Source organism: Serinus canaria, chromosome 1A (assembly GCF_022539315.1).
Source record: "Serinus canaria isolate serCan28SL12 chromosome 1A, serCan2020, whole genome shotgun sequence".
Taxonomy (NCBI): domain Eukaryota; kingdom Metazoa; phylum Chordata; class Aves; order Passeriformes; family Fringillidae; genus Serinus; species Serinus canaria.
In genome coordinates this window covers 11,434,501-11,460,391 of record NC_066314.1, presented here as the reverse complement: position 1 = coordinate 11,460,391, position 25,891 = coordinate 11,434,501, and the positions used below count along the sequence as shown (strand labels likewise).

Genomic DNA, 25,891 nt, shown 5'->3' with positions numbered 1-25,891 from the left:
CATTTTGACCCAGTTTTCCTTTATGACAAAAAGAAAGAAAAGAATAAAATGCTTCATTCACCCTCTAAATGTTGCAAATTGCTTTTATGAATTGATTTTCTTTTAATTTTACCTTTCATCATTAAATTGTAAACAAGCTGATGATGCACACTTCTGTACCTATATGTGGAATGGACCACTTCACATTAAGGTTAGGGAATTTTGTAGTATTTATTCCTTTAGAAAGACATTAGCTAGCAAAATTTAATAAATCATAAGAATGTTCCAATATACATTTAATGTTTGTATGATTTAGCAAACTGAATTTTAACACAGTATCAGTAGGTCTTTGGATACCTAAAGATTCAGCTTTGTCATTATTACTGTCTTTCAAATGGCACTATCATTTGAAAAGAATATTTTTATAAAATATCTTTCAATGAAAAGAAACAAAAGCACTGTCTAAATGTACATATTTTTATATTTTTACAATTTAAGAGTGTCATTGTGTTATGTTAGTATATGTTAGAGAATTGCTATGCTGTCCTCCCCTTTCAAATTCCTGTGTAATAATGATGCAATATTCACATTTCCTGTACAACAGAAGGATCCTTTTCTTGCCTATATATACATGCAGACATGTATCTAAATTTATATTAAAAAAATGCCTGTCACTGTGAATTGTATAGAATTTTTTCTGGTGTTGGATCATATTTGAGTTAGTATATTACAAATCTGTAATTGAAAATAAAAGCCTTTTGGTTTATTTCCTCCAAAACAGACTTGATTTAAGGTCAACATCACAAATAATGCATCCTTTAGAGTTCCCCACTGCAATGCAGAGTTTTGCTAAGATCAGACAGGCTGTGCCCTTGGCCATTCGGGAATCCCCAACTGGTAATTTGGCTTACAAGCCATTCTATTCATGCCTCCAATCAATGGCCTCTTTTTTCCCAGGCTAATGACAACCTTATGAAGCAGTATTTCTCCCATGTCTCTCAGAAAAAACAATTAGCCATAGCTACAAAAGCCACTGACACAAATACATCCTCAAATTGGTTTGGTGATTTAAACTGTAGATCCAAAAGGTGTTATAAATGACTTCATTGTTAAACCACTCTGATCTTAGATTTACTAGGAGACCAGGAGACAAGTTAGTAAAAGCAGTTATAATGTTTAGACCAGCTGCATCATCCATTGACTCTGCTGAAAATTCAGCAGGTCTGTCCTTCTCTCAGTCAGTTCTGCACATCATGTTTCTCTATTTCTAGTCAGCATCAGGCAAAGTGGGCACAAATGGCACTCTCAATAGACCCACCTCATAAAAGCATCAATCTAGTACTTAACAGAGCCTGTGCATCTCTCCTTAGAAAATCTTTTTTGTCACACTATCCTGGATCTTGTGTTTGAAGCATTTACTTTTAGTGAGACCATATAAAGCCTTTTGGGAAACAACCCAAAAGTTTCTGTTGGCCACAAAATGGGTCCTTAGATTTTGAGCCAATATTAGTGTTTCATAAAGCTGACACAGAAAAATAAGTACTCATCTCATACTTTATATATCTTTATATCCATGCTGTATAAAATGTAGACATGTATTTCTCTTATAACACTACAAAGCTTTGTAAATAATGAACTTTCACAGATTTCACACTAATTAAATTACTTCTTGTTAATAGGTATCCATGGAGGCTGCTCCCCAGGTTTTCTAATTTTGCTCATTATGTTCTCTAATTTTTCCAGAGAGACAACTCAAGCAGCTATTTGATATACAACGGCTGTACCCAGCTGGCTTTCACTCGAGCAGTTGCTTTGATACAGCGTCACATGATGATACTCGTTACTTCAGATAAATTATTCAGAAACTCCCAGATGCAGTGTCCTGCAGTTTACCAAGCTATAGGAGAGTTTCACTAAACTGTGATGCTGATATATCACAAATGAGTGTGAATTTCTGAGTAATTATATACTCTTAATAAGCCAAAATAACTCAGCTACTGGGTCACTAAATTGCAATTAAACATTTGCATTATTTCTCAGAAGGTTCCCTTAATTCAAAGTTCTCTTTTTTTCCTAATCTCAGTGCCATTTAAGGTTACTTAGTAGATATAACAAAGTGGCAAAATCTTCTAATGCTACAAGTTTTATTTCCTGAAATTCTTAAAATGATTAACCTCGAAAGACAGTGTAACATTTTTAATGATACTACAGCATTGATTTGTCACATTTCAAATTTGGATGAAGTGAGTTTAAACTTCGCCCCAAATTTTAAACCTTTCATTCAAGTTTTTCCAAGCCTTTAGATGAATGGAAAATACAAGGAAAAATATTTTAAAACTAAAAATTGCGTGTGTATATATATATATATATAAATATATATATATATATATATATATATATATATTTATATATATATATATAAAAAACAAAAGGTCCCCTTTACCTGCAGTTTTTAATTGAACACAGTCCTGACTCCAAGGCTCTATCCGAGACTAACTGTATTTCCTTTAAGAACAAGACACCTAGTACATTCTAGAAAACCTTCTCAAAGCAACAAAGTGAAGCCAGAAGCCTATTCCCTAGCAAATCTGGCTGCTATTCACCTCTTACACAGCTCTTCAGCAGCACAGCATCAACAGTCACACAGGAATAAAGGACAAGTGTAAAAGGCTCAGTGTGTCTTGCAGAAGAAAAGGAAGGTAATGCCTGCTGCTGCTGCTTTTTAGACCAGTTTTGCTGGAGATCCCACACTAAATAAATTTCTCTGTCTATCCCCCAAACTAGTTGCCTCAGGATCTATAAAGGGGAAGGCTTTTCCTAGGGTGTGCCAAGACTGAAGTGAAAAGCATCTCATGTACTTCAAAGAGTTCCACGTCATTCTCACCCAGGGTCGATCCCCGCTGATTCCCTTCAGATCCACCTCACCAGGCAGGAGTGGCAGGAGGAAAATCCATCTCATTTAGCATAAAAGCTAAGGGTGAGGTGAGGCACTTTCTGGACGTGTCTACAAATACAAAGAGTCCCTGCTGTCCAGCTTTGGATTTCAATACCCCACTTTTCCATTGCTAAGTTGGGCCAGCTGGTTTCATTTCTGTGGAGTAATTAAATTCAGCTAATTAAATGGAGCTGCTGTTACCATGCATTCCTAAAGCCTTCGTTTCAGAAACAAGATGATTGTATTAACTCTCTTTCTGGCTCTTTTAGCATAGATTTAGTCCTTTTTACTGGTGAATAAAATTATGCAAATAATCATCTTAAGGGATCAAGGATAAAGAAGGTAAATAAAAATTGCCAGAAGTTCTTTCTCAGGATATTTGATTCTCAAGTCACTTTTCTGATTCTGAGATATTGGAGAAAGACTCAGAAAGCTTATTGCAGATAATCAAATTGAAACTGCTTGAGAGTGAGAACCTGAAGAACAATCTCATAACACTGACTGTTAAAATGGACGATTAATTTTATCTCCATAAATGCAAAGAAATGCAGAAAGTGAAATAAGAATGCTAACTGTGCACACACACATACATAATGATGGGCTCTAAAGTGAATATTAACACTCAGAGAAGAGATCTTCCAGACACCAGCTTAAGCCCATGGGGAGTCAAAAAGCAAACATAATGTCAGCAATGTCAAGAAGGGAACTGAAGCTTAAACAGGAAACATCATTCTACCATCAATAGTGCAATTACACCCTGAGTACTGTGTGTAGTTCTGGTCGTTCAACCAAAAAACAGGGAGCAGAACCTGCAGAGGTGCAGGAGGAGATAGTTAATGCTGTCAGAGATTTGGAAGACCTCATTTGCCAATGTGAGATTTTGTGTGCTAGGCTTCTCCTGCTGGAGAAATAGCACATAAAGGAATATGATAGTGGTATATGAAACCTTTCCCAGAGGGTGGAAGAGTTTAAAAAGGAACTAGACACATTTATAAAGGACAGTTAGAGCACAGTGGTCCTGAGACCATCACCAGCTCAGAGATTCTGTAATACAGTGAGATAAAAAGTAGGAAGGTGCAAGAGGGGGATTATTCCTGCTTTGTTTCCTGTAGCCTTTTCTCACCCATTTGCTCCAAGCAGTACTTAGAGACAGGAAACATGTTAGACAGAGAGCTATTCTGAGCCAGTAAAACAGATTTTGTGCTCTATCTTGTCCTCCCTACGTGTAAAGTAGGAATTTATTCCACATAAGATTCAACTTTACTTCAGCTACAGAACCACAATAAAGGACTCCAGAATTCTCTCTCTAAATCTAAAATGCTAATATAAACAGCCCTAATTCACTTAATAATGCATTACTTTTTAAAACAACTTAAACAGTTGCTAAAATAGAAAGAAAACTATGTTTAACTTATCCAGGAATAAAAAATTGCTTTCAAACAATGGGTGTGACTAGTTTTTCTGGTCAAATATCACACATAAGTTTAGACCTAAAAGACTTGTTCAGTTTATAATCCAGATATTTAGCAAAACTTTTTGTAGGTCTATACTTTCCTATTTCTGACCACAGCTCATGAAAAATACCAACATTGAATATGCTTTAAAGAACTGCAGTGTATAGAGTTTTTAGACAACCCTAGTGCATTATACTGGTGCTGAAGATATGAGGGAGTTGATTTCCTGTATTTTCAAAAAAAAAAAAAGTATTGAAACACTTTACCAAAAAAAAAAATACAACTTTTAACAATGTTAAAGCCCAATAGGAAAACAACTTTCTATAAAATTGAAGCTGAGGTAGAAATACATGATTTTAATTTTAATAGTAGCAAGATATTTCTCATCTCTCATCAGGAACTCTCATCAGAGCATGACAAAAATCCCCATTGTATGAACTAAGCAGCCTAGGAACACCTGATCACAGTCATCCTTTTAGTTTAACTCCTTTGATGAGCAATTCCCAAAGGATATCTTTAAAGTTACTGGAGAAAATATATCTCTGGCATTAAACTGAAAGACTTACAGTGCTGGAAATATATTACACAGAAGGAGAAATTCCAAGCAGAAATGCAAAATTCTTTCAACCAGTTTAAAGCTTATCTTGCTTTGCTTGGTGTTGCAAAATCTGTGTGTATGAATATATGCAAAGCTGCAATAGAATTTGGCTACAATAATGTTTGAAAAATAAAAGCTGTGGCTCAGTTCTCAGAGGTATCAAATCCACCGTGGCATTATTTCAGCTTCAAATTCAAGTCTCCATGACATCTCAGCTGATGGGCACTCAGTCATGTGAAAGGCAATGTACAACAGCAAAAGCTGAAGGGCAATATTCCCAGTCCAAAATCTCCTCTCAGTTGCACTTGATACTAATGAACATCAATATTCCTCTTATCTCATATAGCTCCCTACAGCAACATCAGTGGGAGATCTGTACACATAAGGAGAGCAAGGTAGCAAAACACAGAACCTGCAGCTCAGAAGTTAAGGTGATTAGAATGGTAGAAACAGCTAGATTAGGTCAAGAGGATGAGATGAGCATGCCCTCACTACTGCCCAAAGTTTAAATATTAAATGAACCACACCAACAACAGCGAATGCTCTCTGAAGTTTGTGCAAGTTCACTACCTCTGTGTACCACTGTGCATGCAACAGCAGCATCAAGCACAATTAACCTTCCTGGGAACACAGGTTCTATTTTGCAAAGAAGGACATTATATAAATATCAGCTCCACCTTTCCACAAGACAAACATTTAAAAGGTTTTCTTATTGATTTTTCAAAGCTTTCTCTATTGTAACAACAATGCCTAGCTTAATTACTGTGGCAATAATTGGGCACATTTACTATCCCAGAAAAGGAATAAGAATCGGCCATGATGTCTCTTTCTTAGATTAAGAACTATGTAGCAAAAAATACCCTGACCCACTAAATATTCTAGCTGGGCTGTCCATCAATCTGGTCATCACTAAAAATTATTCCAAGGAGAGAAAATTTATTACATTTTTTGAACCTCAACAAAAGGCAAAGGAAACAGGAGCAGATCAGTAACTCAGAGATGATGGTTGGCAGAGAAATGTGGGGGGAGAGGGTGGTGTTAATTTTAGTTTCGTGAGTGTCCCAGTAATCATGGGAACAAAGGCAGGACTCATGCAATTTGCCCATCAGTCATTAATTGTCAGTGACCGCTGCCACAGTCATTCAAAAACAATTAGAAGTGAGAGAAGGAAAGTGTATCACAAAGGCATAAACAATCCAGAATAACCACAGCTGGAACACACATTTTAAATGGGGATTTCACTGCCACAAGGATGAACATTGTTCTCTCTGGAAAGAATATTCATGAGGACATAATTACAATAGTTGGTGTTGCATAAACAAAATCTCAAAAAGCACATTCCTCATCTGAATAGGGAACCCTTCAAGTCAATCAATGAAGGAAGCTTACACTGAGAAAAAGGAAAATCCTCCTTCTTACAGATGTATTATCTTTCCACCTAATCCAATGCTTTTCAACAGAAGCCATTCAGTGGATTTTAAAGAAGTCCCCTATCACCTTTCTCTAACTGAGAGTTTGTTTGGGCTTCTCTAAACAAAAAATAAATCAGAAAGGCTTTTTCAAAATTAATCTAAAAAAAATAATGACAGGATTTTCTGCCTTCTCTTCTAGTAGTGTCACTTATAATCTTACTTGTGCTTAAGTAAGAGACTAAAGTATATTTATTAGTGTCCTTTATCCATAACAATTTATTCGAATTCTGCTTTTGCCTGCCTAGTATAGTGCAGCTAGAAAAAATTCTTCAGTTCTTTACTAAGGCAATGTTCCTTAACCTCAGAACTGTATTTCTTTCAGGATTAATATTAGAGGGGGGGAGATTATCTGCTTTTACTCCTTGCTAGACCAAATCCTACTTTTTAAACCATGTGTTAGATTCAGTTATTGAAACAATATAAAATTTAAGCCAGACATAATGAAATTTTAATGAAATTCCATTTACTGAAATAGATCTAAGACTATATTTTTCTATCCAGCATTACCTGTTCAATTTATTTATAGAAACTTATATGTTAATAAATATCTTCCAGTAACAATCAGGAATTTTATAGACAAAAATTGTTGTGCAAATTCCAGCAGTCAGTATAGGAAGCAATACTGTTATACTTGCCATGATCTTTTCACTAGACCAAGAGAAGTCCAAAACTACAATTTAACTTTTCAAAAATTAACACCCACATTTAATGAATAATCTAAACTACTCAGGAGATGTTAAATATGACAGTATGAGACCAGACAGTGTGGGGAAGCATGAGAACAAAAGGATGGTGAGACAAAACTGAAGGTGATAAAATCCTCCAAGACTTGAAGGGGACTAACTTCAGAAAGTTCAAAGAATTTTGAAACTCACCTGAGTTGTGAACAGGCATTATATGTCATGTGTTTAATAGTTGGGAAGACACATACTCTAAGGTCTTTCCATACTATTTTTCACTACACATCAGAGCAACATTTTATGATCCTGTATGTTAATGCAGAACTTGCAAACACAGATATATTCTTCAGTTATGGAGAGACCAAGTAAGTCAAATAGTGCTGGGGACACAAGGCCCAAACAGAAATATCGTGGCACAGAAAGTGACCATAGAGAATTGATGGGTAGAAAATATGAAAATATGTGTGTCTTTGAACAAAGTGGGCCAGCAGAAAAAAATGTCAAGTTTAAATGAATAATAATAGAGCTGCACTGGCAACAGCCTAATGGTCCCCACTAAACCCACTGGATAAACAGCGATGAAACTGAAAAGTCTACAAAAATATCTGCCTCCCAAACCACCAATAAGGGCAGGGCAGTCCTTTGCCACTTCCACAGCTGGAAGAAATTGAATTCCTCTAGTCCAGTGGAAGAAAGTCAAGCATCAATTGAAGACAGAAACCCTTAAAATATGAAGGTCTGAGTATAAAAAATATAACAGTCCCCAAATAGCTAATGCTGACTTTGTCCATCCTTTGTCCAAGGGTGAACATTTCTAAAAAGTTACCTATTTTGAAGATAAAATGATGGTCAAGCAAGAGCCACAGTATGGAAAGCATGAGGTGCACCCTGTGAGAGCAGTGGCAGAAACTTTCAGATTTAGTAGTTGCACAGGACCACAATGAATGCTGACATATTGAATTGCTTAATTATGAAAGTGATAGACACTTATTCCAGACACTCTTTTGAATAGAAGGAACAGGAATTTCAGATGTGGATCAAATGTTTCTACTTCTGTCATTGGAGAAACAGAATGACTGAAATTTTATTAAAAGAGTGAAAAATGTGAGAATTGTGATCCTCTGTAAGGAAAAACCTTGCTCCCTCCAGTAAATATTCTGTTATAGAGAAGGTAAACTATAACTTTAAATTCTCTAGGCAAAGACTTATCTTGCAAAAAGGAAAACTCACAGACTATTTAAAAGAAAATAGATAAGAGAAATCCAGCTGGGATTGAAAGAGGAAAAAGTATATTAAAAATATAAATCCAACTCTCTTTTAACCTTTGCTCCCTCCTTCCAAAATAACAAAACTTTTAGACAGAGCAATTCATGTTTTTCATGGTGGTGTCAGTTTAAAGATTAAATAAAAATTTCTATAATTAAAACATTACTCAAATTTTTCAGTCTCCTTGTACACTGAAACAAAGTCCAATGTCCAGTACAATTAAGCATGCAGACAAAATAAGTTGCAGTTTCTGTTACCTCCAGAGTGAAGCAGAACAATGTTATCCCTGCAGTGTCAGTATAGAAAAGATGTACTTTATCAGTAGTGAGATGTTATCTGGACTAGATAATCTCTCAGACAAAATTGCTAGTTTGATCTATTCTTAATAGTCTTCATAGTAAGATATGACTTTTTTCCCCCTCACATGAATCTTTTCCCCTCCATGCACCATAAGGAAGAGGATCCAAGAGAAGAGCTGGGTGCTTCATCTTTATGTGGGGAGACCCCTGGGCAACCTCAGGAGTCACCAGAATCTGGCCTGCATGTCTACAGAAATATGCACATTCTGATATGTAAGTAAGGCTCATTTGTGTTTAGAGCAAGTGACTACATTCATCTGGAATCATTCTGCATTTCTATGGCCTTTTAATTTTTACAGTTGCATAGACAAAAAGATTCAATGTTTCACCAGAATGTGTAATCAGAAATTATTATTTTGATGAAACATTAGACTGTATTCTGTAGAATGTAATTACATATAAAGGTTTGATGTTTAAGGGAAACAAATTCTAACATTTCTTGTCAGCATTCCAAAATCCTGCCTGTTTGCCTTATCAGTCCTTTTACCAGGTTTCAGGATTTCCTCATATCCAGAAACACTTTTCCTTTTCCACGTTTCTATACTGAAATAATTCTAATGCTTAAAGACATCACAAATCCAAATATCTTTTTATATAGCTGGCAACACATTCTCCATGTCTCTGCTTTTTATACTCTCCACCTTTTATAGCCACTTATTCTATTCCAAAGCCTTCTACTATGAATTCTGTAAATGCAGTTTCTCCCTTCTCAACAGTTCTGCAATATCTACCATCCACACACTAAGTGCTTGTGCCTTCCTCCCACTCAGGCAGATACACTTCTCAAAAAACTTGAAATTCTACCACGTTTTTTCCCCTGTCCCACAAACAGTGATTATCTGCCAGTGGGTCTTTGAGGGTATTAGTCATGAAAGACAGAGGCTTTTAAAAGTGCTGCATTATCTGTCAAATCTTAAATACAGGATATCTGTGCTCAGCCAGGATTTCCCAGTTCTATTTAACAGGGACTCCAGCACTCACTTTGAGGATTTTAGACTGGAATCAAAGATCAGGTGTCACAAAAGGAAAATAACTGAGACCTTTTTTAAAGTGTACTGAAAAAAAAAAAAAAAAAAAAAAAATAAGAAGAAAAAGAAGAAGAAGAAATGGAAATCATAAATACAAAGAATTCAAGAATTCACTTAATATTAAGACAAAACCCTGAGGTAGCTGTATTTGTGAAGCTCAACTGCTAATGGAGCAGAAAGGTTTGGATACATCTCCTTAATTGTAATGCATTGTAAGCAAAGGGCAGTCAAGGAACGTTTGGAATTAATGACAAATACTCTACCTTTAAAGCTATCTGCAAAATAACAAGTGTTACTAGGAATTTTAGCAAGTCATTGTATTTCTTATTTGGCAGGAATGGACTCCAAAATGATTGTCAGGAAGTAGCCAACCACTCTTTGCAACAAGTCAAAATTTCCATCAAAGAACACCAAATTTTGGTTTCTAAATTAGATAAAGTGTCTGACTTTTTAGATGAAATACAAAATGAGAGGATTATGATGAATAATTTTTAAAAAGGAGAAGATTGACATTCCTTTTTCATTAATGATCTCAGTTAAAAATGAGAGCTTTCACAGAAAATCAGAGGGAGGAGAAGTAATAAAGACAAAGGTAGCTGGCCATATTGTAATGAATATAATCTCACAAGCCCCTCATTGTTAAATCTATCATGCTTCATTGTCATTTAGAAGTCAGAGACTGAAGGATTTAAGCTATGGAGAGAATAGGGTTAAATATCATGTATGTTGATTTCTACTTATGATTAAACAAGGTGCATATTTCAGAAGGAATTCCAACATTTTGTTCTTTACTGGCATCAAGGCCTTGATTTTTGCATAATGTGGTGGTGTGAATTCTTTTCTATGTGAAAAAACAGGACCACTCCTTTCAGTGGTCCTTGTAGGAATATTTCAGGTCACCTCCATTGTCATGCCATGTGTGGTTTGCATTTTAGTGACAAAAAACAACCTTGTGCTGTCAATGAGAATTTTGCTACTTGCTTCAGTGGTGAGTGGAATCCAATTTATAACTCATTAAAGATGTGAATTTTTAAAACTCTGGTCCTGTTTCTCCTGATGAGTTTACAAAATCTCTCTCCCTCCCTTTCTAAATTTCATTACACATTCTAGCTGAAAACTACTTAAGCTTAGCCATTTAACATGGCAACAAAATGAAAAAGAGATGCTCTCAGAAACTGGATGTGAGTAGCTTCAGCAGCTCCAGCAGGAATTCAAGCTGCCATAGCCATTCTGTAGAGGTCATGTAGCCTTGGGCCACCTTCCAGTAGCAGTGTAGCTTAAACTGTACTATCATTTTAGCTCTAGTGTGCTGGTTCTGTCTGGGGGTATGTCACTGGTGAATCTGCCTATTTTATTCTGAAATTAAATTATAATTTTAAAAAGTCTTTAAAATTAATAGTAAACATTTACTGCTGTTAGAAAATGCATTCACTGTATCTTACACCACTGATGAGCATGCTGTGTTCCTTACAGGGGGCATTTGTTATACATGTGATAGTATTTTATACATAAAGGGCCATTAGCAAAAATAATATTTAATAGCTCTATGAACCTTTTCAGCTGTGAATCTCAGTCCACTTTACAAGCAAATAATCTTCACATGCACATGAAAGATGTGTTTATATAATCCTCTTTCATAAAACTCTGAAATTTGAAGTGATTTGTTTTCATATCACCATGAAGCAATTAGAATGAAAGCCTGTGGTTTTCTTCACAAAAGACCATGGGACAAGATAGTGCCTTCCTTGCCCTGCATTTAGAAACCTCTAAAATCCTCAGATTGCTGGAAGAGTTACTATGGGTTGCCACTACCTCCAAAGACAGGGATCCTTGCAGGCTGTTTGCCTCTGGGTCCCTGGCATCTCCCCATTTAACTGCTCTGTCTGGGTGAGCAATGAGAGCAGTGCATACACCCAAATGCTCACTAAATAATCACGGAAAATAGAATATTTTTCCTCTATTTTTACTCCTTCTTGTCCTTCCAATTACCTCCTCCATTCAAGATTACTGTTAGCACTCTACAGGGATTTGCATGGCTGAGACTGTGAGAAACTGTAATGGTTCTGAAGGCAAAGTAATACTCAGTAGTTCATTACAGCTCAAAGGACTTCTCTCTTACACTGATAAGTGTCCTCCAAGGAAGCTTCATTCTATGCAAGACCTCCCCCAGAGAGGTACCAGAATGATGCCCAGGGCTCAGCCAGCCAAGGTTTGCACATGTGGGCAGCTGTTTTGGCTGAAAACTTATCCAAGGATGAAGAATTACTCTTATAAGCTGTGTCACTGAACCAGGTTGTCCAGAAAAGTGTCTTCTGAATTGCCAGGAATGAGGTGACCCTTTTCTTATTTTTATTATCATTATTGTGAGTTTGGCATGGAAGAGTGTTTTGGTCAATGAATGCCCAGATGGTGTTGCCAGCATGAAATGCCCTTCCAAAGGTCATAACAGTTCAAAATATTTTGTTATGGTTTAATTAATGCAAATTGAAAATGCAAGCAGAGAAAACCACGTTCAATATGTCAAAAAATGACAGAAAAAAATTCATTGTGATCAATATTTTTACAAGTAATGCCAGCTCCATTACAAAACTGATTAAATAATACTCAAAATGGTGCTAATAATCTGCAAAATGGAGTTCTAAGTAAAAACAATCAAATAAAAAGCTATTTGTAGGAAAGTATTTGTCCTCTACAAGTTGCCATTAACAGGTATCAGAAAGTATAAAGAGTATCCATATAAGATAAAAGTTCTTTACATGGCTTCCAGCAAGAAATATGTGTAAGGGAATCAAGAAGTAATGCTTTGCCCATAAACCCAGCATGCCTATGCCCAAATGCACCTACAAAATATCAATATGAAAGGTTGGTACATCTTACTGCAGCACTGTAAGGAATCAGGAAACCAGTGATGAATTCTGGAGAGCTGTGTGGGGCAGTGAGAGCATCAGAGGCACCTCCTGTGACTGCAGGAATGGGGAATACACAACCCAACAACATGGGATGGGCTGGGCTGCAGCCCAACATGAAGACACTGAAATGCAGCAGCCTGTCTGCATGCAGGTGTTCACACAGGTGAATCTGGGCTCTGTGTCCTCTAAGTGCCAAAGCAGAGCTGACATTTGCAGTCAATGAAGCATAAAGGCAACTCGGCTCACCCTACTTAAATATCTATATTTTGCAGTCAAGTTGGTGGGTGTAGAGGAGATGGAAAGACAGATGATGGATGAATGCTAGGTGAAATCAAAGCTTTTATTTATAGTTGTAGGCCTACTCATATTTGAAAACTAGGGGATGGGAGAAAGGAGGTTGACATAAAAAGAGAGAGCAGGTTAAGAGTGATAGAGACTATGGAATGGGATGGACTAGTAATGAAATTAGTGAAATTTTTAAAGGAGGTTGACATAAAAAGAGAGAGCAGGTTAAGAGTGATAGAGACTATGGAATGGGATGGACTAGTAATGAAAGGCAATAAGTGAAACTTGACATATTTGATCCCAAGAAATTTCAAGAGCTGTTTAATCTTCAAATTGGATGAAGAAGAAATTGTTGATTTTTCTCCAGAATAAAAGTTCCCTAAAACGAATTAAAAAATTTGAAAAAACTAATTGCTACATTTCTTAATTAAAAATAAACTTTCTAAAACCTGTGATGTTTCATGTCATTACAGCTGGGCTGCCTTTCAGTATTAAACTACATTTCTTACTGCCTTATGGGACTCATCATTCTTTTCCATATTCTCTCTTGAAGAACACTCAGTTAGAAGACCACTCACATAATATACCCATAATCATGCAAAACCTGTGAATCTACTGTGTTATATGACTTTACAGGAAATTTAGCAATGAGGGAATCCAGCTCACAGATGCAAAGGGGGCAGACGATAACTTCTCTAGTGCTCTACACATAATAATTGTTTAACCAACTTTGATATGAAAAAAATCATTGAAAAGTAGTATTTAAATTCAGAAAACAAAAAATATTTAACTTCTATTTTCAGCAGGTTAATAACAATTATTTCTATTAAGGTCAAGATTTTCTGGAGGAAATCAGAAATGTGTAAAACATTGCAGCTGTTATTGTAGAACTGCCAGCTATTTCTGCTTATTGCTAATATGAAACTCAGATCGGCACCATAAAAACAGAGCATAAGAGGTGGCTCCTTCTTCAAAGTTCTGCATCAAGCAGGTCTAACAGAGCAAAAGTCAAAGTAATTTGCTGAAACTCCCACAGAAATTCCATGACAGAGAGACAGAAATAAAGATCATCACTTAAAATCTCCTGACCTACAAAAGGATTTGGAGCCATAGGTATCATTAAAGAAAAACAGAAGGAGTCCACAGCACACATGTAGGTGAAGAAAGCTTGACTTGGTAGAGCTTTTCAATCTCTTGGAAAAAGCATGTGAACATTTTTTAAGAAGAGGGATGTGCTGGAAGGTTGATTCAGATTTTGCGAAAGGAAATGAGCAAGCTCTGGGATTTGCAGCTACAGAAGCCAGAGATAATGAAGAAATCATTTTGTCAAAGGAGCTTTGAAGAGCAGAAAGTGGAAGAGAGGAAATGCCTGGAGCAGAGGGGACCCTCAATATCACCAGCCCAGATCAGGACTCTGCTATCCTGCTCTGCTTGGACATTGTTGTGGAAACTGCATGGTGGTGGCAGAATGAAGAAGGAGGATTTGTCAGGATTTGCACTGAAAGGAGAGTACAAAATTTGGTTTATTTGCAATAAAAACCTGATAGCAGAATCTGGTAGATGATAAAGAAGTCATAATGTATCTCAGAGTATCAATAGAAGTTTCAGAAGTGGTAAAATGAATATCAGTGAAAAGCAAGAGTTACACATGTAGTGATAAAGCATCAAGGTAGGTATCATTTACTATCTAAAAACTGATGTCTTAAATTTTATTTCTCTGAATAAAATATGCCAGAATAAATCACAAAGTGTAACAGAAAATAAGTTTGGCATAAAAAAATCTACCAAGCCATAGCTGAAATTAATTATTGAAGTTAGATTAAATTTTAACAAAAATTGCAAATCCCTGTGTGCTATAATAAAGTCACTTGTGTTGGACCACCATGGCAAGGTACAGTAATTTCAAGGCATAGAAGTGATTTTGAAGAACTTTTTCCTCTGCAGGTATTAGGTTAAAAAAAAAAAAAAAAAAAAAAAAAAAGGAGGAATGACACTTTTGAAAAACACAAGAACCTTAGAAAAGATAGGATGTTGGAAGAACAATCATTGTAAGAATAGAAAATCTCTCCCTAAAGTATTTTATGCATCACTCCAAGTACTTTGCATTAATGAGCTAAGCAACCTTAAAAGAACAACATGACCCAGCACACTATAGTGATTCAGTAATCCAGTAGTCAAAAACTATAAAATAATTTTTCTTAAATGCACCGATCTTCATTTTAAACTGTTTCAGACACTTGGGTATTTCTTTAACATCTCAGTGCTGTTCTGATCTCAGTATACAACAGTTAAGAGAAAAAAAAAAAAAACAAACCCCAAACCAACACCACATATTTACTCCAAGTAACTCTGTGCAATGTTATTCCACAGATATTGGTATATTTTTTTCCTCCTTTTCCCATTATTATTATCTAAGGAGCAGGCTAAGATATATAAGGTTCATATAAGTAATGTGAGAGGTTTAGAAAGCAAAGCTCCTGTGCCCTTGTTTTGTTTCAGTATCAGACCTCTATTGTAATCACTGTAGAATTTAGTCTGGGAGCTCATGTTGTCTGGGCTAGAATAAGCATCACAAAATCATTCAGACATGTAATTTCTGATGTCAGAAGAGAACGTCAGAATTGTTGCTGAAATAAGGAAGCTATTTTTGGAGTATAGCAATCTTTCAAAAGAAAGCCATTTACAAAGAAATCCAACCCGGGAACATTTTTTTACCAAACCACTGACCCTGCAATTCATACAACCAGCAACTCCTCAGTGACCTCTTAATCAGCCCTGAGTTTCCTTTCTGTTCATAGTATTTGCGTTAACCAAATGAATGTTATTTTGGAAAATTTAAAATAAACCAGATGCAGTATATGAAAACTTATGAACACATTTAAAATATTTAAAAATGCTTTGAATTGATGCATGTAGCAGGCATGCATTTAATGCTCTGTATCTCACAACAATAAAATAAGTAGCAGTATTTAGAAATCACAACATCTAAACTGACTAATCGAACTGACATGGAAGTGTAAAACAATGAAAAAAACCCCTTGTCAGACACAGATCTGGTACAACACATTCTTGCCTTGACTTTATTAAATGCTTTAAATACTGATAAACTTTACCAGAGAAAAATCAGAAATTATATTGGTATGATTTGTATTATTTCAGATCCCTGAATCTGTCAGTATAATAATCTCTCCTGCAAAACAGCTACAGCTCCTTTAAGCATCCTCAGCAGCATGTATGCTTTTAATTTTTAAGGCATTAGCAATGTAGTACCCCCCAAATCCAGCCCTGAACTCTGACAGACACTGATCTCTTTTCTCCCTCCCACACCCTGTTTTATCAGACGCTATTTTGTTTAAATTGGCTATTAAATAGCATAGCACTGTACCTTTAAATACAAATCAAACAATATTCATATTCCCACGGTGCTGCTAGTTTCCCTTATGCATTGAATCGCCTGTAGATTAAAAGCTCAGAATCTGAAAAGGATTCTGTTCTGCAGACCAAAGTTCTCTGTAGGAGATGAGGGAGAGGGTCAGTCCCGGAGTCACACACACAACAGGCAGAAAACACACTTGTGATCCTCAGCTTTGGATAGCATCAGAAAGGGGAATAAAAAGCAGAAACACATGGCACACTGAGAACTGGTATCACTTATGGCTTCTAACCAAAGCAGCAATTAAACACCTTTCATCATTCCCCCAAATGCCTGATTTTTGTAAGAACTGAAAGAGACACACACACACAAAGGAAAATCCCCTCTGAGCAGCAAGGAAAACTTAATCACCTACCATTTTCTTTGCACTCTTCTGGAGGTTTAGCCTTTTTCGCAAGTCGTGGATCCAGCCATGATGTTGTCTTTGTGTTATGGCTGAAAAGAAAAGAGATCACTCTGAGCAGACACATACTGAAAGGAATCAAGTTTATTCCTTAAGAAAAAAGGGTTAGTCCAACAAAATTGCAATCGATACACTTAATTTGCTTACTGGTTCTAAGTAGCCCTGAAGGAGGTGTAAGAGTAATTGTGCAAGGCAGTTGTAAATTTGGCAACCTCAGCTCCCTGTCCTCAAAGCAGCTATTTTTATTAAAATCAACTAGAATGTTGCCAAGTTAACCTCATTGAAAATGCAGAACTCATCCAGAGCAAAAGGAATTTATTACAAATACAGTGTTCTCCCGTTGATCGAGTGCAGGCGACAGGATTCTGTAACATTCTCACAGTTTTCGGATAGAATTATTTTCATCTTAAACCTGTCCTTCTCATAAATACAGGTTTGTTATTTCTCTCCAGCAGCAGTGACAAGGCATAGCAAAAGTGATGCAAATTACAGCACGCTCCTGCAAAGTCTACATTTCCGGACAGGGTGATTAATGATACTTTGTTTAACAAACCTTTATCTCTCCATATATAATCCTTCTATAGAGATAAAATAGATATGCACAAGCTGAATGAATCATGTGGCTGCTTTCTATCCTCAGAATAGATCTTTGAGAAATCAGCCATCAAAGAGCACTGAACTGGCAAAAATTGTTTTCTGGGAGATTATTTTGCCAAATGAATTGATACTTAGCACAGCTAATGAGAGTTAAAAGCCAGATCCCTTCTATGTATACTTTACCCATAAGCAATTAAATTTGGAGCCAAATATTGTAAATATATTAAAAAAGATTATAAACCAGAAAATGATGTGATCATTACTCTTTGATTTTTGAAATGCCTTTCCTACAATACCATCATTCAGAGACACTTCTAAACCATGTTTTATTTATCTCAGACATCCTAGGAGGAAGCTCATTCCATACAATACTGAATTATTTTATTATTAATTTGCTGTGTCATTTTAAAGTGTGCTTGTGATTTCTCTTATAAACATTGGCATAAGGTGTACAAAAACAGGGGACCTGGCAAAAATGGATTAGGATGCAATTGTTTGTGAGTTTGTTACTGATACAGTCCATGTGATCCCAACACCACTGGTTCCCCTAGGGAAAAATAAATAAATAGAATGAATTCCTTCTCCCACTTTGTCTTCCATGGCAGATACATTTCCCACTGCCTCGATTTCCCTCTCTCTCTCTCTCTCTCAAAAGAGTGACAGTGCCTACATCTCAGCATAACTGTCACCATGTTAAAGCTTCCTCCACATTTTGAATGGGAAAGAAGGTAGAGCAGAGTTATGTATGGATGAAATGGCAACTAAAATGAAAATTGAGGCATTTAAATTATTTTTTCTTAAAAGCATTATCTAGTCTACAACACCATTCCTGACAGGTGAAGATGATAAACAAACTCTTCCCTTTGAGAGCTGAGCTATATTTGCAGATATGGAGGATGATGAGCCAAAGGTAAGGTGAATTTGTAATGATGCCAGCAGCCTGTGCTTGATTGCAAGTGTAACTAAGACACTTTCTCAGAAGCTCTGGCTGCCTGTGGTCTCCTGTAGGGTGCATTTTTATGCTGCAGTCACAGCCCCACCACAGCTTGTGCAGACATACTGAGCTAGCTTTAAATTAACTGGGGGAGATGCTCCAGCAGTGTCAGTGCTGCAGGATGGAGCTCAGTGTGGGCTCATCACTCCAGCATCCATCCACTGAGCTCCTTGGGTGCACCCAGCAGCACGTGCTGAGCTCCACACCACCAGGGATACCCTGTTAGCTGTGCCAGAGCTCAGAGGGAGCTTGGACATTCCTGTGGGAGCTGCAGCTCCATCTCTGGAGTGTGGGCATGTCTGGACAACAGCCACTCTCTCCCAGATCTTAATTCTGAATTATTTTAGGGACCCCCACTGACTGCAGGGACTAAATTAGAATCACAGATAGTTCCCTATGACTTTAAAAGAGCAATATATATGATTACTACTAGCAATGTTTGCTGTGGTACAGGGCAAATCTCAAAGCATTTTACAAAGGAAATAAAAGTAACCACCCCTGGTTTAGAGGCAAGAAAATGGAGTCACAAAGTCATGAAATTACTGTCTAGAGCCACCAAACAAGCCAGTGACAGCAGCAGTACTAAAAGCCAGCTCTGTTGCAAGTAAACTGGCCAATGTCCACCCATCAGACTAGGCCAGTTCACCAGCCCTGGAAGCACCCCTATAATATTTTTAGAAAGAGTTTTCAAGTATCTGCAAAAGCAGGTGCCAAGCTGGAAACAAGCCCAATTCAATATCAATATTCAAATGCAAATTTGTTGAATTACAACCTTCAAGGCTTTAGTTGAAACTAAGAACAGTAAGCAGTTACTCTTCCCTGTAGCATAAATGTGGCTTCCACAAACCCAGCAGGACTGATGTCCCAGTTTTGTGCAAGATGGCCATTTTAAACAAAACCATAAAAGAGCTAAAAAATCAACAGCTCTTCCAACAGAAGAGTGATCCTTCAGTCTGCAGTGAAATTTCACAGAATGGAGATGATATTTCATTTAGATCAGCTCTTAGAGCACTTAATATCCTCTTCTAGGTGATATCTGTCAAACCTGTTCAGCTACTTAGTAAAAGCAAAACTCATCCACAAGAACTTTTGTCTATAACAAATAACTGCAGGAGCAAAGACCCATTTGAATTCATCCTTCTTTTCCTTGCTGTGCCTTTTCTCTTGCCCTGCCTCTCCACTTTATAATCTCTACTAAACATACAATGAAGTGGGACTAAACAGCTCCAGCAATGGGACTTCAAAGGCTCCTAGACAAGTACTCTAGTGGGTAAAAACTCCTTTTCTGCTCTGAAGGCAGGACTTGAAAGAAGGCAGAATCAACCCCACCTGACTGCTAACACCTCTACAGTACCATCAATGTCCTCCTATGCTCTCTCTCCTGTTTGCTTGGATTATTTTAGCAACCAGGTACACAACACACAAACACTCCTTCAAGGAGGAGAGCCATGACAACTGTCACATTGCTCTCAGAAAAGAGGGAAATGAGTAGCCCTGGAGCACAGCATTGTGGTTTTTATGCGTGTCTACTTCTGTCCTGCATAGCAGGTTTACTTGGCAGGTCATTCTTCCAGTCTCCCCTGTGTCAGCTATTCCCTCTTCAGCTCTGCAAAGGACTAGAATGTGTAAAAGCTAAAGGGAGACAACCTTTATCTCCTGATTTTAATATAATTTAAAGGAAGCCTCGATAGGAAAGCTTCAACTGTGGGAGAAAAGACTGAAGGAACAGTAAATTAGTCAAATTACCACTAATGGCAAGAGTAACCTGAACACAAATCTGCTGCCCAGGCTGTGCACACTGAATTCTAAAACTCAAAAAACTTGGAGGGGGCATAACCTGCCTACCTTACCACTAGGTGTAATCATGTGTGTCCAGTTGGGAAGTCTTGTAGACAGACCAGAAGGAAAAGGGGCTGGGGATTTGCAGATTAGTTATGAGGGAACAGCAGATGAACTACAGCAGCAGTTGTCTCAAACAGGCATTTGGAGTTGTCAGGGATGGAACGAGAGTTAAGTGATGCAACAAAAGCATCCTGTGAGAAATACAGCTGTGGCTCCAGCAACGTTTTACACTGACCAATGCTTCATTACTTGGCAATAACTATACCTTATCACTAAAAACATGTCTAGAAAGCCCATAATTTCAATGATTTTGATTACTAGTTAGGACTACTGAGATAACTGCTGGCAAATCAACAATGCATGTCTTAGAATTTCTCTAAAAATCGACAGCAAAATCCTAATTTTTGAAATTTGGGAAGAATTGTTTCCTTAACAAAGGATCCCTTTGGTCTTGATTCAAGAAGGTGGAGCATGGAAAGAGCATAACTTTTTAAAATTCACCCAAATTTGTTACCTATGTAGTAAATAGAAACTGCATATAGGCCTGAAGTGTATTGCAACTGGGTTTTTTTAAAGATCATTCAGTAAAGCAGTGGAGCTTAATATTTTAGCCAAAAGTCAATAAAATAATTATTGCTGAACTAACTTAAATCCTCTCTCTTTGCCAAGTATTTGCACCTAGCAGAAACAGTTTATTATAATCAGTCATCTGGTATTAGTTGCACACAATTTTAAATATTTGTGGAAAAAATGTTCTTCAGCTGGGTGAAGAGTGAAACAAAGAGTGAAAGAAAGCACAGAATGCTTCCCAGAAGCCTTGACTCAACCTCATGCTCTTCTCCAGATTTTCTTTGTTGCTCTGCTTTTAAGACTTCACAGAGACTGTTGAAATGCCTCTGTTCCCTGTTAATAGCTCTGGAGCTGGGTACCAGGCCAGAGGCTTTCTGGGAACCTCACTGGATCCTACTCAATATCTTTAGGAAGTAAAAAACACTAGGAGTGTGGCTTTTCTTACCTAACCAAGTGTTACCTTTTTATTACAATTATTTGTTAGACAGTAAATTATTTTACTTAAGAATTGAATATAATGCATTTGTGTTAACAAACTGTCACTTTAAAGCATTTTGACAGATAAAGTTTCTTGTACTAACAAAGCCTGTGGGCAATCTCTTGAAATGTTTTTGAAGGAAATACAGAAAGTACTTACTGACAGGAATTGCCTTAATGTCTTTGAAAAGCACTGCAGACCCAGTCTAAATTGTGCATCTTGTACAAGGTATGTAACTAGCATGTTATGGTGGAAAGCATTTCCAAAAGGGCATTGTTTCAGTGTGTTTGGGGGCAGCACATATGGGTTTGTTTGGGTTTTCATTGTGAACATATTACACTTAAGCTGGTCCTCAGTCTAACAACTTGAGCAAAGGGGAGCAGACAAGAAGAAAACCACAATGCCCTGTAATTCCCTACCTTCAGCAATGCTAACTCCTCCCTCCTTTTCATTTATGCTGAAGCATTGCATATCTGCAGAGATTTTCAAGTGGCACAATAATGATCCCCAAGTAATTTGTGTGTGGAGGTTCATGGAGAGGAAAACAGAGCATTAAACCAGCAATTTTGCAACCCATCCAGTGTGGGATGCTCCCTAAACTCCTTGCACACAGGTAGGAACAGATACAAAAGGAAGTTTTCCTCTGGCAGTGGTTTGCATGGCAGCAGCTGTGACTGCCAGCTTGCCTTGCATTTCACCATGTGCTCAGAGTTCATGGTCCTTAAGAGAACCAGGTTTGGGAGTTCCTATCCTCTGAATCTTAGATGGCCTTGGGCAGTAGATAAAAACTTATGCACTCAGCCTAGAGACAGTGGCACTGCCTCTAGGCATTCACAGGAGCAGAAGATGCTTATGCATGACTTTTTGGGGAATATATAAATGCCTAAAATCTCCTATGGTAATTTCTGCTGTTGAAGTAATTCTCTTTGACTGAGGCAGTTTAATTTCTGACAAAGAATGGGCTTCATCTCATGTGACTACAAAAATTACATGGCTAATTGTGTAGGATTTGTCTCTCTTCAAGGGAGAGACACCTATAGAGAATATTTTATCTTACCTATCATCCAGCAGAACTACCTAACCATATGCTGTTAAGTGACATAATGCTGGTCATATCCTCTCCCCAATGGCCTCTGGCTGTCACTCCAGAAGGGTCCTGGTTTTGACAAGTTCTGTGTCATTTCTGTCAGGATAATGGAGATGCCTTGGGCTGTTACTGTGCCTCTACAGTGGTGCTTTGGCTTAGATCAGGAGGTCGCTTTGAAATGAATCTCTCTCTCAGTTATCTTCTTTTTCACATTAAGTGCTCTCCACTCCTGAAAGCTTTTCACTTGAATTTAAACCAGAAGATGCACAGCAGGAGCTCACCTCCTGCGCTACAGTCACAGGCACGCAGCCCATGGCACCTGGAAAGATCTAGAAGCTGTGGCTGCTGGGTCATCAGCACCAAGAGTTTCACTCTGCAGTCTTCTGATATTGCTAATTTAGATATGAAAATGGTTTAGATCAGAAGGAGCTCAGGCTGGTTTTAACCCAAATCTGGTCTCATGGATTGGAGTTCAGGGTTCAGAGGTTGTAGAAAACTAAGTGCACTCCCAGAGTTCAACTTTATTTTCTGTTTTGTGAGCCAAATCACAGCATGTGGAGATAGCCAGAAGATTTCCTTCAAAAGTGTACTCCTGACACAAATTAGATGCTACTGCAAACATAGCTTTGGATATCTGGAGACATATTTACTGGTAGAAGCAGCTGTATTTTGGCAAATTAATTCTGCCCTTATATATGGACAGGATAAATCAGCCTCTGGAGATAATTATCTCTCTCCATTGACCACAGAAGGAGTCTTGGCGACAGGTTTAGGTTAGATACCTAATGCTCGATGGCAAGCCAGGTGAGCTGATTCTTCTAGTTCAATAAAGACAAAGGAGAAAAGTTACAACAACACTACAAATATCAGAGGAAATGTGCTGGAAGATTAATTCTGCAGAGCACAGTGGCAGAGACCTTTGGGAGAAAGACTGGAAATAAGAAAGTAGGAAAGACAAGAGGAGTTAAGCTCGCAGTTTGACCTGGATGTCAGCACTGATAAAAACAGCAAGGGAGAGCAAGGGACAGCACACCACTAGTACAGACTGATAATGTCTTTATAACATCAACAGACAAGAGAAAAAAAAAAAAGATTTAATCATTCCACAAATTCTTTCCAGTTCTACCATCTTCATGTTCATAATTAACTTGTCATGAGGCAAGGAAATGGTCTCAGGAGAAAAAGATCCCTCTTGTTCTCTTTCAGCTGCCTGTCCTGCTGCATGTCATGTTGAAGTCCAAAGTGCATTAGAAATCTGATTTGTTATGCTGACCAAAACTGACAGATCCAATCCAACACATAAACAAAGAAAACCAATTATAATGATATTTACAAGACCCCTGATGGATCAGAATTGTCTATACAATGTATCTTACTGATACAAGATGGCTTGATTCCCAAAGAAAAATCCCACAGAAGTAAAGTGAATATTATAACAGGATGTGAAAAAAAAAAATCCTTTATCCTAATTGCTACTTAATTCAAGTAGCAGAAACATCCAGACAACCAAAACATTTCAGTATTATAGGCTGATACTCTGATGTGACGTGCTCACAGAAGTCCTGAACTAACTTATAAAAGTTCCTGTAGTTCCTGCAGGATATGAAAGTAATTTTGAGCAGGTAGGAGGGTATACCTCTACCCAGTACTTTTGTATCTTATAGTATAAAATATAATGGTGGTGTATCCAGACTTAACTACAATATCCTGCTTTGTGATGGGGAACTGATGGAGCAATCAGGAACAACTAAATATATCATGGTTCTTCAGGTAAACAAGATGTTGGGATAAATGTTATTCCTGCAGTCAAAAAACTTTCCTGCCTTAAAAACTACTATGAAGAAAAACTGATCCCAGTGAAGTCCATAGCAATATTCTGGTACCTGTACTCTTCAAATATCACCTGAAATTGTACCAGCTGTATTAAAAAACTTAATGGCTGTTTTTTACAGTGAAAAGGAGAGTCCTGGGCAAAGGACTATTTTATTGCTGTCTTTCAGCCTTTTATGATACTTTCATAAAAAAAAAAAATATTTAGCAACTAGAAATGATACTGCAACAGGTCCAAAAAGCAGTGCTGACTATACTGCTTTAAGAAGTAGGTGTTGAAGTAGTAAGAGACTGGATGTCTGCAAGATGTACTAGAAAGTGGTTTGTCTAACTTTGTGTGGCCACGTTCTCCTAAAATTCATCAACACAAATCAAAAAAGAGAGTTCTTTTAAGATGTTCTACTGTGGTTTGCAGTCATTCTAGAATTTTCTCCACTAAGAAAACAATTAATGTAGTATAAGCAAAGGAAATGATATATGCTTTTGAAGAGTATAGAGTCAAATAGATTTAGGTTTCATGTCCTACTGTCCCTTTAGACCTTTCAGAGTTCTGCTGCCTATGTGTGGAGAGAAGGCTGGAGAGAGAGAAAACCAATTCTGCCTTTTATAAAGGAGCATTAAATTGTGAACCAACTGTACAGGAAAGTCTATGATGTAATAATGTATGGGTTGAAACAACATATTTGGGTGAGGGCCCCATTTCAGGCTGACTGCACATGATAGCACGTGCACCTAGAATCCTGGGCCTTTCTTGTTTGCTTTGGCATTGCACTGGACAAACACAGCCAACACTGATTGCTTGGGATCTAACAACCAGACCTGCTGACTTTGTGAGGACAACACAAATTTGGGTCCCTAGTATGTGGTTTGATAGCTGTTGGCAAGGCAAGGTCTGAAGGCTGTGGGGAATCACAGCCTTTCCTTAGCCCTGGGAAAGGGAAAAGCTAAAAATCAGTGACGACTATGGTTTATTTAAGCATGCCAAAATACACCACATTTATCAGCCATATATAAAGCATGAAAGAAGGAGCAAAACTGGAGTGTTTTTTGATGGCATTCCAATTTATATAGAGTCTTTTAATTATTGCATGTTCTCATTAGCATATGTTCTGAGCGAAACCAAATGTAAGAGATGGAGTCCTATTTGTGTAGTATTTGAAAATTCAGATTCATATGTAAGGGAGGCTTGAAACAGCCCAAGAAATGTACTTAGGTAGCTCTTCCTGAAAAACACTGGTAAGTATTATGTTGCAAGAAGAGATGCTCATGTTCTGTCTGTGAATGCTAAAGTAGGTAAACACAAGGTCATGCACCTATGTCAAAAAGGGAATGAAAGGAAGAAACAGAGCAAGACATGCTCTAAAACACAACCATCCTCTGAATCATTCAGTGAATCTGGTAGATGATTTTTTTTGTCTTTGTAGTCCTTGAGGCAGAGGAAGTTCCTTCCACTGTGCTTTACAAAAAGCTAACTGAACCATTAATGATTAACAAATAAATAATCCTGTCTATAGACAATTATCTTTCCCCTTATGAAGTCACTTCCTCTCTCACTGTAAATCTGCCACATTATTCTGATGGCAGTTTTGATAAGTGAGGTCACATCTGAATTTTAGAGGTTAGTTTGAGGTGAATGAATGAAACTGCTGCATGAAATCTAGGACCTCTGGGTATACCTGTGACAACCTGGAA

The 25,891-nt window shown here is 37.4% G+C and overlaps 1 protein-coding gene across 2 annotated transcripts in view; it reads right to left on the bottom strand.

Moving 5' to 3' along the window:
* Window positions 1-25,891, bottom strand: part of MAGI2 (membrane associated guanylate kinase, WW and PDZ domain containing 2) — a 699,256-nt gene that overhangs the window by 203,714 nt on the left and 469,651 nt on the right. For both annotated transcript variants that reach the window (XM_030238194.2, XM_030238195.2), the window contains exon 6: window positions 16,754-16,833. In XM_030238194.2, coding sequence (XP_030094054.1) covers window positions 16,754-16,833 — 80 coding nt within the window. The remainder of the gene's footprint in view (window positions 1-16,753; window positions 16,834-25,891) is intronic.